The sequence below is a fragment of the Asterias amurensis genome, chromosome 1, assembly GCF_032118995.1.
Source record: "Asterias amurensis chromosome 1, ASM3211899v1".
NCBI lineage: Eukaryota > Metazoa > Echinodermata > Asteroidea > Forcipulatida > Asteriidae > Asterias > Asterias amurensis.
The window spans coordinates 11,179,702-11,193,183 of NC_092648.1; the positions used below are offsets into that span (position 1 = coordinate 11,179,702).

Sequence of the window (13,482 nt, forward strand, 5' to 3'; positions counted from 1 at the left end):
CATTGGGTTTTGTTTTCATGAAAGGGGAACCTATGACATGTTTGTACTATAGAGGGCGTGTGTCGGAACTCTTTTACTCGACGTGGCATTGCGCTACGTACACGTACGTACATACATACCTCATACACTTTACGTACGTCACTCTCGTACTCGTGTGTTCAGTACATTACATCATCTTGTGTGGATGGTGGCACTCTGTGTCATCTGGCCGGCGGTAGTCTTCTGAAAATCACCCCAAATAAACCAATTTATGCACTGTATTTTCACAATTGAAGTAGTTTGATGTAAAGAGTGGAAAAGGAGGCTTTTAGGGTTATTAGAACTTGGACAAAACGTAAGTTCAATGTGTTTTGGTTGACTATTTGAATAAATTGTGAAATGAAATAGAAAAATGTAATGTCCGTAAACTGGGCAATTATGTTCTTGTGTTAAGTTATCGGGAAAGTTCTGCGGTACGTTAAGTGATAGGCGGGGGATGTGTTATCCGACTGCCACATGTTCACTCATTATTACCAGAAACAATATCTCAATAGTGTTTAAGTAACATACTATTTCAGTTTATTTAATTTTAATAAAAAGTCAGAAATACAGAAATCTTGCCCCCCCCCCCACAAAAAAAAAGAAATTCAGTGACATGAAGAATTCATTTTTCAGTAATCATGGTAATGCGTAAACTTATCATCCTGTTTTCTTGTTGAATAATTTATGGGGAAAAAAAGACGGTGTTTCATGCACGAATGAATTATTGTTCAGATTTAAATGGTCTTGGCCTTGGGTGAAAGTGAAACTTGAGAGTGTCGTGGCCGAGTGGTTAAGAGCACTGAACTCAAGCTCTGCTGTATCTGATCAGCAGAGTGTGGGTTCGAGTCCCAGTCATGAAACTTTTGCCCTAAAAGCAAGACACCAAAACCATTGCTACGTCCTTCGGATGTACTCCTTGAACTATTTCGGTTTCGTCCGGCTATCGTCTCCTGTAACCTCATAGACGAACATCTCTCACGCGTTTAACGACCCATGGTTCAATGAATTTTGGAATCAGAAATCTCTCTTCTTCTTTTTTTAATCTCGCCAAAATTTGGCTCTATGTGTCCTTTGATATATCAATGTCAAGGGCGCGACCAGAGAATCCACTCCGCAATCTCAAAAATTGTTAAAAATGATAAATTCTTACCGTAATTTCGGATTCCCTATCTACTGTACGTGTTACTCCTCTGCCAACAATTTTGAAAATTACCCGACCTCGTTTTGCGAGAGTGCGTCACGAGAGGGCGGGTACGATCCATGATTTGTGTACAAAACATACTCGGAACCATGAAGCTTGCACAGGGTACCAGTATGTACACTTTTTGCACACAGCCGGACGGGACTTAATTCTGGTGTTATTATAAAATCTATCAATGCACATTAGAAGACCACAGGACACAATGAGAAAACTTCCTGCGTTTCTTTTTTTTCAATGCAACTGAATTTTGTAAGTATTTTACGAGTAAGACAACAATTGTGATGTACAGTAGTCTTTTGTTCTTCATTAAAGACATAACGGAGGATGGCGCAGACGTACCAAGAGTACATACAGCAGAATGAGGATCGAGATGGCGTTCGATTTAGCTGGAATGTGTGGCCGTCTAGTCGCTTGGAAGCCACACGGATGGTTGTTCCCCTTGCCGCAATGTACACACCACTGAAGGAGAGACCAGACCTACCCCCTGTGCAGTACGAGCCAGTCTTGTGCACAAGATCAACGTGTAGAGCTGTACTCAATCCATTCTGGTGAGTCATGTAAAAGAGTATGTTGGAGTTGTAAAATGTGTATCCTCAATTCTTGGTTTTTACTTAGTCAGCTTGGTTTTTTACTAAGCTACATGTATGGTTGAATATCATTTTGTTTTACACTGCATGTATTTTACTTAATGTATTCTACGAATGATCAGTGTTTAATGAATATTCAAGTAATATGTTTTTGTAAGTGTAAGTGTATTTTTGCGGGCCTGTGTGCTTCGTTTTTTGAAAGGGCAAGGGCGCTTAAAGGAACACGTTGCCTTGGATCGGTCGAGTTGGCCTTTGAAAAGCGTTTGTAACCGTTTTTTTTTTAATGCATATGGGTAGAAAGATGTTGTAAAAGTAAAATACAATGATCCACACAAACATGCTTTGAAATTGCGTGGTTTTCCTTTTACTTCGTCGATAAATGGCTGACGGTGTTAGTTCGCACAGTAGAAGGAAAACCAAGCAATTTCGAAGCAAACTTGTGTGGATCATTGTATTCTACTTTTAAAATATCTTTCCAACCATATGCATTATATAAAAAACGGTTACAAACGCTTTTGTTTTGACCAACTCATCCGATCCAAGGCAACGTGTTCCTTTAAGCCTTTTCTCCTTGGTAAAAAGGCACCCTCTGATGAGGAACTTTCTGTTCGGTTATTTCAAGGGCACCAAGGCGCTGACCATTGGGCATGGAGGCATTCACCTTTGTTCCCTCTGTGAAGTATCAGGGTTGATTTTGTGGAGCCCCCTGCAGCATTGAGAATGTAATCAGTATTTTTAGTTAAATTTTAATTATTTTCATTAAATTGTTTGTTATCCCACAGCCAAGTGGACTACAATGCCAAACTATGGACTTGTAACTTCTGTTTTCAGAGAAATCAGGTTAGTTGGATTCTGAGTCTAACAATAATAATTTTATCTTCACTCAACTCTAACTAAAACTGTATCTAGACCTTTTCACACTTTAATTACTACTCCAGGGAACACTCCTTTGGTAAAATTGTTTACTCCTTATTGGGCATGTTCAGAGTAGCAGAGCTGCCTACAGTTCTCTGAAAATAAACCAACCTTACTGTAGAACAAATTTAGTATCTCCCTGATTTATGGAATTGTTTTCCCCTGTTCTATTGAAAGAAATTCTATATCTCCATGATTGTGGTACCAAGTCCGTGTCCCCCCCCCCTTGCCCAATTGCAAGATGCAAATGAAGGAAATATGAAACAAGAAAGGAATAGCAGTCCCTGAATTAGCAGTTTAAATGGTTCAAAGTCGACTATAATTTTCTCCAAAGACTTATATTTGGCTGTGGAGCATTGTGCATTGGTGCTGTGACTGCTACATTCTTCCTATTAACAATATTTTGAAAGGATTTTAAAGGTTATCAAAGACTTGTTGAATGAAAACGTACTTTGGTTGCATTTCAGTTCCCACCTCAGTACAAAGGCATCTCTGAGCAGCATCAACCAGCTGAGCTGATCCCGGCCTTCTCGACCATTGAATACACTCTCAATGTAAGTATTCTTCCCTAAGTTTTTCTTTGATGTAGACTTTTTCTAGACTTCTTACTGAATCAAGATATCTTCCTATAAAACTTGGAACTATTTAGTTGGTGTATAATTTGTGTTTATCATCATTGTATCTGTTTATTAGACCTTCAAAATAGGGAGATGTCAACATAAGGACTTCAATCCCGGCCAAAATGCTTGGGCCACCCATTCACAACGTGACTGTTAACATTCTCACCTTCGGCCCCTCACTCATTGTTGATGGGAGCAAAACCAAAACATGTCGATAAACCGTCTCTTTTTCCGTCTCTTTTGCTCCCCTTGTAGCGTGCCCCAACTTGCCCCCTGATCTTCCTCCTAGTCATCGACACCTGTATGGACGATGAGGATCTGCAAGCCCTCAAGGAATCTCTCCAGATGTCCCTCAGCCTCCTGCCCCCGAATGCCCTCATCGGACTGATCACGTTCGGCCGTATGGTTCAAGTGCACGAGCTGGGATGCGAAGGGTGCTCAAAGAGCTACGTGTTCCGCGGCACCAAAGATCTCAACGCTAAACAGATCCAGGTATGAGGGCAGCATTTTAGAGATGCGCTTTGGTGTCCGAAACTGTTTCAGGCATTGGCCAGTGATCAACCAAAGCCCAATTCACCTGATACAGTTTTTGGTTACTAACTGAAACAGTTTTTGGTTACTACCGGTAAAATGCACCAAAGTACGGGGCTTGATTTAATACAATAAATACATGGGTGACACTAGTCGAGAGTGTTGCGGGGCTTTTTCACTAGTGCATGATTTGTATTGGAAGAGGTTTCAGTGGTGCTTTTCTACACTAACTTAGCCAGCTGGACCTCTTGGAGATCATTCCGACTGGTAATTTAATCAGCGGACCACTGTTAACGGAGAACGCTAAGTTAAACTGGCATGTGGGACTTGTACAATGGTGAAATGCTGAATAAGCAGAACAAGTATCATGTTTTTGTTTTTTTAATACAATTTTTTTTAGGACATGTTGGGAATCGGTCGATCCACAGCACAGCCCCAGATGAGGGGTCAGCAGCAACAGCAACCACAGCAGCCAATGAACAGGTTAGTTTATAATATCCTACAACACTTCCAAGTACACTCATTTTGATCTTACCCTAACATCGATGTGCTCCAACTTTATATTTGCTTCGTAAGCCGTGTTGGCACTGGACTTAATTTGGGCGAACTAACCGAGCCAATGGGTAACTTACCCATTTTAAGTCCAGTGCAAACAGCCTGGGTAGTTTTCCTGACAGGTAAGTTACCCACGCCACGCGGTTAGTTTAACCGAGCCAAAGGTGCCCAGGAAGATTGACCGAGTGCCCAGGAAGATTGACCGAGTCAGTTTAACCGAGCCAGAGAGTCCAGTGCGGACGCGACGTCTCGTTAAATCTTACTGACCCGAGGAAGCTGACATGTTTTGTCATGGAAGAATAAGATTTTCGTGATTATCGAACTATTCAATGTAGCACAAATCAGGAATGCAACTTGTAAGCTGAAAAACGTGGAATAATTTTCTCGTACACTGATTTATAAGTTCGAGAAATGACCCGTTCAGAAGTTGCGATCAAAAGTTTCAAAAAGAAATAGGCAAATGCAGTCAACAACCGCTAGAACGCGTGTACTAAAGCTAGCCGAGTATTGGTTTCTATATGTCTCTATGCACAACACAAACACAACGGAGCCAGGCCGCGCAGAAAATAGTGTAGAAGGTATTCCTAGCCGCGTAATGGGCCCTTTGTGTCGGAGCAGGTCTCATTGGCAGGCGCGGCGGTGTTGTGCATGCTCTTTTGCCTAGCAAGTCTTTTGTCTTTCCAAGTTGTAAAAAAACAAAAGAGGAGTGGTGACTTTGATATCGAATCGTTTAGATTAACAATAATTGCGAAAGATCGAGCCGAAAACCAAAACGTGTGGTCAAAGGTTACGCAGGGAGCCAGTTCGGTTAGTTTACCCACGGTCTCGGTAAGTTTACGCGAGTCAAATAAATCCAAGTGCGGACGGTGGGAAAGTTAACCCGTCGGAATGTTACCCAGCGGTTAAGTTACCCAAAATATTAATCCAGTGCGAATACGGCTTTATACTTATTGATCAGAGTGCCATATTGAAATGATTTGAAATTCGTCATTTATATTTGCCTGTGTGAATTTAAAAATTGCATTTGAAAGTTGTTTTTCGGTGCATGTTTTTAACAGGCCTGATATACATGTATTGTTTAAAGGCATTGGACACTATTGGTAATTACTCAAAATAATTATTAGCATAAAAACTTACTTGGTGACGAGTAATTGGGAGAGATTGATAGTATAAAACACTGTGATAAACAGCTCCCTCTGAAGTGACGTAGTTTTCGAGAAAGAAGTAATTTTCCATGAACTTGATTTCGTAACCTCGGATTTAGAATTTGAGGTCTCAAAATCAAGCATCTGAAAGCACACAACATCTTGTGACCTTGGTGCGACAAGGGTGTTTTTTTCTTTCATTAATATCTCGCAACTTCGACGACCGATTGAGCTAAAATTTTCACAGGTTTGTTATTTGATGCATATGTTGAGATACACCAAGTGAGAAGACTGGTCTTTGACAATTACCAATAGTGTTCAGTGTCTTTAAGTATTTTTTATATAAATTTGATTTGCCTATGTCTTTTGATATAGAAGTGATTTGACAAATTTGATTTTCATGTTTGCCTTTGAGAATGCCTTTTCATTTTTAAACTGCTACCTCTGATTTGTGTATTTTCAGCAAAATGCGATTACTCATCTCTTGTTGTTTTAAATGTGATTTAAATGTATAGCTGATTTGCACATCTTTTCATATTGAAGTGATTTGGAATGTGCTGTTCACCATGTTCAATATTTGCCTGTGAACTTGCCTTTTCATTTCTAAATTGCTTTCCTTGTCATGTACATTTTCAGCAGGCCTCTTTATTATTCATCTCTTGCTGTGATTTCAGTGTAAACTAGATTTGAACATATGCTTTTAATATTGAAGATGTTTTGTAAAGTGATGTTCATATTTGCCTGTGAGAATGTTCTTTTCATTTTTAAATTGCTTTCTTTATAACTGTGCTGTGTAATTTAACTCATCGCTGGTTGTGATTTCAATGAAAACTTGATTTGCATGCGGATCATTATTGTGTATTGTTTTTTTTTTAATGTAAATGTCTCTTCACAAAAGGAATGGATCAGCAGGCCCGTAACAATGTACTTTGTTGCAAGGGCAAGGCATATTGCATTTCCAATTGAAATTTCATGGGGCACCAAGGCCAGGGGGCAAGGGGGAAATTGCCTCTGTGATGTACCCATCAGGCTTGGCTCAGCACCACATGCAGTCTTTGTAAAGTTAGTCACGTGCAATAGCTGAGTGTAAGCCTAGCCTTGGTCTTGAGGGCTCACACCCACCTTAGATGCTGGCCACACTTAGGGGGTAGTACAACACATTAACATAATTGCTTAACGCCTTTCAGTTTAGGCGTTAAGTCATTCCATTGCACAATTGTCTTTAGAGTGGTGCATATACTGACTTGAAACTGTGAGTGTGGAAGACTTTTGAAGAAAACTTCAGTTCCGTTGGTTCACATAGATGCTTGACTATTCATTTTTCTTGCGTCACCTTTCTGCCATAGTACACAACCCCCCTTGATGACCATTGATATCACTGGATCGTGAGTAGCGACACCATTTTGGTGACGGGTTCTCATTTTTTTGAAAGCCTATTTGGCTCTGTTTTTATGGCATACTGCTTGATCCCATTCTTCAAGACCCATTCCTAAAATCCTTTTAAAAAAACTGTGGTTTGTATCAATTTGATGGGCTTCGGTACAGCGGTATTTCACAGTAAAAACCACCCGTTTCCATCAAAGCCAAAGCAACTGTGTGTTGCATTATTATATGTTGTGTTGGATGTTAAGCATGGCTTGCTTTGTTTTTTAGAAAATCTCTTTACCTAATGTCTCATTGAAATTGACCCTTGGTACCTGCATCACAGTTTTCCTTGGTGCCCCCATCACAGTTTTCCCTGATACCCCCTCCCCCCCCCCCCCATCACAGTTTTCCCTGGTGCCCCCATCACAGTTTTCCCTGATACCCCCCATCACAGTTTTCCCTGATACCCCCCCCCCCATCACAGTTTTCCCTGGTGCCCCCATCACAGTTTTCCCTGATACCCCCCCCCCCCCCCAAATCACAGTTTTCCCTGGTACACCCATAACAGTTTTCACTGGTACCCAAGGTCCCTGCATCATGTTTTCTCTCCTCCACACGTGCACAATTGAATGATCCTAGACTACTACTGTGTATATTTATGAAACCATATCTCTGGGCTATGTGATTTTGGTTAGGGGCTTAAGGCAGGCAGTTTTGGTTAGGGGCTTAAGGCAGGGGATGCCTAAGCAGAAAGCCCAAGCTGAAGCTTTTATTTATTTTATTTTTAACGAGCTTTAGTGTCTTTCGTCTTTAAACCATTTTTATCCAAAGATTTCTTGGTTCAGGTGTATTGAAACATTTTGTTTTCTCAATTTGTCAGTATTTTCACAGTATGGTCATTCAAGTTAAATTTCTTTTGCTTTGTACCATTCGTAAATGACTTTGGCATTCATTCTGTTTTTAATTCTTGTAATTTTATCTTGTTTTATTAGTTAAATGTTAAATGAGATGTGAGGTACAATATTTGTGAATTCTATCTATCCTTTGAATGAAGATAAATATTTGCGTTAAATTTCCACAAACATCTTGAGCAAAGACTAACACTGTGTCATACCTCGGTTACAGGTTTCTGCAACCTGTCCATAAATGCGACATGAACCTGACTGACCTCCTTGGGGAGCTCCAACGGGACCCATGGCCAGTCGGTTCCGGAAAGCGCCCTCTGCGCTCAACAGGAGTCGCACTTTCCATCGCTGTTGGCCTACTCGAGGTAATGAAATCCTTGAATTTCTGAAATTTATTTCTCGTCAAGAATGGTGCTTTTTTATCCTCTCAGAAAACATTGGGTTTGGGAAATACTGTGTAAGCACTGCTTTCGTTGAACATTGCTGTTGAGTAAAAACCTAAAGTAGAGTTTTAATTCTTAAATGTTATTCCTAACATTTGGGTAGGATTTATATCCTTTGGGTAAAGCTTTTGGGTAAAGCTTCATATATTTTGTATAAAGAGACACTCTAGTGAGAGAAAAGCGTGGTGTGTTGTGGCCGAGCGTAAAAAATCACCAGACTCAAGCTGTGGTGTTTCTGATCAGCAGAGTGTGGTTTGGGATCTTGGTTGTGACTACTTGTATCCTTAAAGGAACACGTTGGTCTTTAAAAAGCATTTGTAACCATTTGTTATAAAATGCATCTGGTTGGAAAGATGTTTTAAAAGTAGTATACAATGATCCACACAAACACGCCTCAAAATTGCACGGTTTTCATTTTACCTCGTCGACTATCATGGTCGGCCATTTATGGGAGTCAAATTTTTTTCGTGTTCCTTTATGCAGTGTTGCTTAACCATTACTGCTTTGTCATGGTCCTTTGTCATTCGGATGGGACGTAAAGCCACTCATACTTTAAACAGAGCCCCTGCATACATTGCAGGAAAATACTGATTGTTGAAGCCACTATTCTTATTATTTATTATTAAAAACATGAAAGAAGCTGTAGATGTTTCAAACTTATCCTTTCTGGTTTCCTTAATTTCAGTGTTCCTTCCCTAACACCGGCGGACGTATCATGTTGTTCATCGGGGGTCCAGGCACACAGGGTCCCGGTATGGTCGTTGGAGATGAGTTGAAGTTACCCATCAGGTCTCATCATGACATCGAGAAAGACAACGCCAAGTACATGAGGAAATCAATGAAGGTAAATATACAATCAGAATTTAATAGATGTTAAATTTACCTGGGGGGGGGGGGATAAGGAATACATAAATGTTTGGTTGTACCCTTACACCGATGTGTATACTTTCCTGATTTCTGTGAACAAAATCAGAGGGGTATTACTCATGTGGGATTCGAACCTACGACCCTTGCAATTCTAGAGCAGTGTTATACCAATTAGACTACCGAGGTTGCCCGGCAGCTAGAGGCAGTTGGAATTATTTGTTTTAGCAGCAGGTACCGCAACGATATAATAGATGTTAAATTTGCATCGCGGATAAAGAATAAAAATTTTGGTGTTTTACCTATACACCGATGTGTGTTAGTACTTTATACTCGGTACATTCCAGAGTCCTGTGAAAAAATATCAGTAGGCATATTACTCGGTTGGAATTTGAACCCACAAACCTTGCAATTCTAGAGCAGTGTTTTACCAACTAGACTACCGAGATTTCCCGGCAGGTAGAGTCAGTTGGAATCGTATGTTTGAGCAGCAGGTACCGCAACGATATAATAGATCAGTTAAATTTGCTCTGGGGATGAGGAATATTACCTTTACAATCGGAATGATTTTAAACCATCATCTTAAGCTGGCCTCAGGTCGACCTTGCGTCAAAAAAAAACAGTCGGATCACACTGCGCCTGAGCTAAGACCATCGGGAACTTTTCAGTCGGCGATTATTTACAACCTGAGCGTAACTGCAATGGTTTTAAGACAATCTAAAACAGTCGTTGCTCGAAAAAATTAACAGTCGCAAGAGTAGAACAATTTCAACTTGTAAGACCTGATCCCGATGGTTCGGGAGCTAATTGCAGGCGCACTATTTCTCAGTTGTTGTGACCTGAGCATATTTTGTCCGCGCGTTGCTGACGGTTTGTTGCGGGCGCAAGAAAACGACCTGAGGCCGGCTTGAAAGTTAATGATCCTGCTGTACATTGCAAAAGGCTCCAGGGGCAATGACCAGGGGCACGAACGCAATTACCTCTAATGCTTCTGTGAGGTATCAGGCTTGACTGTGGATGATGTTGAATGTTGGACAGTAAGAAGGGTTAGGGTTGGCATTTGACATTCAGAGTTGAGTTGGGGACCGCAGGTTTTATCTGCAGTACAAGGGCAACTCCAAGGTTACCTATGTCATTATTGATCACAGCTTTTAGTACTTGGTGGATTGGTTTGACAGTTACTAATTTTCAGCACTTTTTCATGCAGACAGATTTGTGATAGCTGTGGTCAATACAACTTAAGTATGTAAGGAATTGCCCAACTTAAGTTATGTAAGATTAGCAGTTAAACTGCAGTTTTGACTAAGGACAGGGCAGTGAAGGCAGGGTGTACCAAATCTCTGCATCATCATCAATGTTCCTCTAAGATAGCGGCTTGATAACATCAAATTATAAGGTGTATACGGTACCTTCAATCAATGATATGACACCTTTGTATTTTTACACCACTAGCACTATGAAGGACTAGCTACAAGAGCGAGTAATAACGGTCACACAATCGATGTGTACTCCTGTGCACTGGATCAGACTGGGCTGCATGAGATGAAGCCATGCTGTAACTACACTGGGTAAGAATCTTGGGAGTGTGTTTGGGTGACCTCGAAAACAAACAAGTTTCTGATATACTTATTGACTGTAAACATTTCTGAGAGCTTCGCAAAAACTTGGCAATAACCAGACATAATAATAATAATAATAATAATAATAATAATAATAATAATAATAATAAGACATTTGTAAAGGGCCTAATGCAAAAGCCTCTAAGCGCAATTAGAGACAGATACAAGATACAAATAGGCAAATTACAAAAAAGAAGCTTTAAACAAATGAGTTTTCAACAAGGACTTAAAACATTGTAAAGTATTAGCTTGGCGAATATGCACAGGAAGACTATTTCAAAGAAACGGTGCGGCGTAAGAAAAAGATGTAACTTCACTGGGTAACTTTACTTGGTAAGAATCTTGGGGTGTGTTTTGGTGAAACAAGTTATTGTAAAATTTCCGAGACCTTTGCGAAAACGTGGGATTGATAGCACATGTTGCCCATGGGAACAAGGCTGATGTGGATGCCTCCCTCTAATCCTAACAGCATTGATTATTCAGAGCCTTAATATTTAATACCACACTAGATAGCAGTGGCTGACTGTTTGTTTATTTGTTAAAATCAGGCATGCAACTCTTCCGCGTCTTGCGGAATTCCGCTTTTTGGTTTTTTTTTAAACATGAAAAAAAAAAAAAAAAATATGCCTGGCATTAACAGTGTACAACTACAAATATGTAAAATAAGCCTAGTAGATGCTAAAAATGCACCTAAGAGCATAATAAACCTCAACATTTTCTAGGGTACCATTGTGGGTATCATGTCCCGTGGCGTTTTGGCTGCCTCGCTCCGCACTTGCGTTGTGCCTTTGAAAATTTTCCTCTTTTTTTTTTTCAACGGGCAGTTGCATGCCTGTAAAATACTATTGTTTTTTTCCCCAGTGGTCGCATAGTGACTGTTTTTGTTTATTTGTGAAATTACTCTTGTTTTTTCCAGTGGTCACATGGTCATGGCTGATTCCTTCAACACGTCGTTGTTCAAGCAGACATTCCAGCGAGTCTTTGCTCGAGATCAGAAGGGAGAGTTTCAGATGGCATTCGGTGCCGTCATGGAAGTCAAGGTACGGTGGAAATCTCTCGTTGAAAATCACGTTGTGCCCCCCTAACCCTCACACTTTTTGTCTCATTGAAATCACCCACTGCGATTTTGAACAACAGATTAACTATGCGGTGAATGTATGTATCTACACAGTTAACCCTCTCGCGCTCTGACCAATTAATATCATCCACTTTAGTTTTGGATGGTAGATTTATTTTTAACAAATGATCAAATGTCAAATTTCTGATACCTGTGGTCAAATGATCTAGCCTTCATTGTTCATGGTACATGTAAGGCTGTCTAATTTTCTTAAGCACTTTTATGTTAATGAACTATTGTTTTCCCCTCCGTTTTTTTTAGACATCGCGTGAGCTGAAGGTATCTGGCGCCATCGGGCCCTGCATATCCACCAACGTTAAGGGACCTTGTGTATCGGACACTGAGATCGGCATGGGAGGTACCACACAGTGGAGATTCTGCGGCTTGTCACCCCAGTCGTCGGTGGCTCTGTTCTTCGAAGTTGTCAATCAGGTAAGTCACCCTCCTGAGTTTGCTTTCTTCTGAAATCATAATTTTGATTTGATTTTTTTTATTTTTTTTTTATTTTTATAAATAACAATAATAATTATAACATTTATAGAGCTTTAACCAGATTGACAAAGCAGATGGGTTTTAAGAAGAGATTTGAAAATGTCTAATGAAGGAGTGCTTGAATGTGGGTGGGTAGCTTGTTCCAAAGTGTAGGAGCTATGACTGAAAATGAGCAATCGCCATAGCGTGTCATGGTGCGGGGTCCCGGGAAAGCTGGAAATGAGCAAAGTCAACTATAACCATAAAGTCAACTATTAATGGAAAGAGCTTGTTTTTAACTTTTTTTAAATAGTATCAGTGTCTTATGTATCACACATTACATTTGAAATGGTGGTTGGGTTTGCATAGTGGTATCTTTCCTCACCTTCCACCTCTCGGACGCTGGTTTTAATTTTCGCCGGGGGCACTTTGTGGATTGGGTTTTTAGTCCCTAGCCAAGTGTGTGGGTTTTCCCTCCATGATTCTTGGCTTGTACAGTGATTAACTTCGCTTTTCAGAGACTGCTTGCCTCACAACCAGAATTAGTAATTGAAATAAAATATGGAAATTATTACATAACATTTATCTAAACACATGCAGACCAAAGTTTATAATAAACATGATCAAGTGGTCGGGTTTGCATAGTGGTATCTGTCCTCGCCTTCTACCTCTGGGACACTGGTTTTAAATTTCGCTGGGGGCACTTTGTGGATTGGGTTTTAAGTCCCTACCCAAGTGTGTGGGTTTTCCCTGGAAGATGTCTCTGGGGTTTTCCCTCCTAAAACTTAATCTTGCTTCTTGGTCTTCTCTCCATGGGGTTCTTGGCTGGTACAGTGATTTAGGCCGCCCTCCAGAATTATGAAACAAAGTACGGAATTTATTACATAACTTTCACTTTTATTCTTCGTCATGTACGTAATTGTGGAAGTGTCATGGCCGAGTGGTTAAGAACATCGAATTCAAACTCTGGTGTTTCTGATCATTAGAGTGTGGGTTCGAATCCCCAGCCGTGACTCATGTGTCCTTAAGAAAGACACTTTACCATTGCTTCGTCCTTTGGATAGGACGTAAAGCCGTTGGTCCCATGTGTTGTGTAACGCATGTAAAAGAACCCAGCACACTT

At 40.4% G+C, this 13,482-nt stretch overlaps 1 protein-coding gene across 2 annotated transcripts in view; it reads left to right on the forward strand.

The window, feature by feature from the left end:
- Nucleotides 1-160: 160 nt before the first annotated feature.
- Nucleotides 161-13,482, forward strand: part of LOC139945511 (protein transport protein Sec23A-like) — a 59,164-nt gene continuing 45,842 nt past the window's right edge. Inside the window, exons 1-11 of one of the 2 annotated variants that reach the window (XM_071942893.1) lie at nt 161-334; nt 1,515-1,770; nt 2,592-2,649; nt 3,192-3,278; nt 3,600-3,836; nt 4,276-4,358; nt 8,066-8,210; nt 8,974-9,132; nt 10,605-10,720; nt 11,688-11,811; nt 12,150-12,320. In XM_071942893.1, the coding sequence (XP_071798994.1) occupies nt 1,547-1,770; nt 2,592-2,649; nt 3,192-3,278; nt 3,600-3,836; nt 4,276-4,358; nt 8,066-8,210; nt 8,974-9,132; nt 10,605-10,720; nt 11,688-11,811; nt 12,150-12,320 (1,404 nt within the window). In that variant the 5' untranslated portion in view covers nt 161-334; nt 1,515-1,546. The remainder of the gene's footprint in view (nt 335-1,514; nt 1,771-2,591; nt 2,650-3,191; nt 3,279-3,599; nt 3,837-4,275; nt 4,359-8,065; nt 8,211-8,973; nt 9,133-10,604; nt 10,721-11,687; nt 11,812-12,149; nt 12,321-13,482) is intronic. The other variant, XM_071942885.1, reaches the window with a different exon arrangement.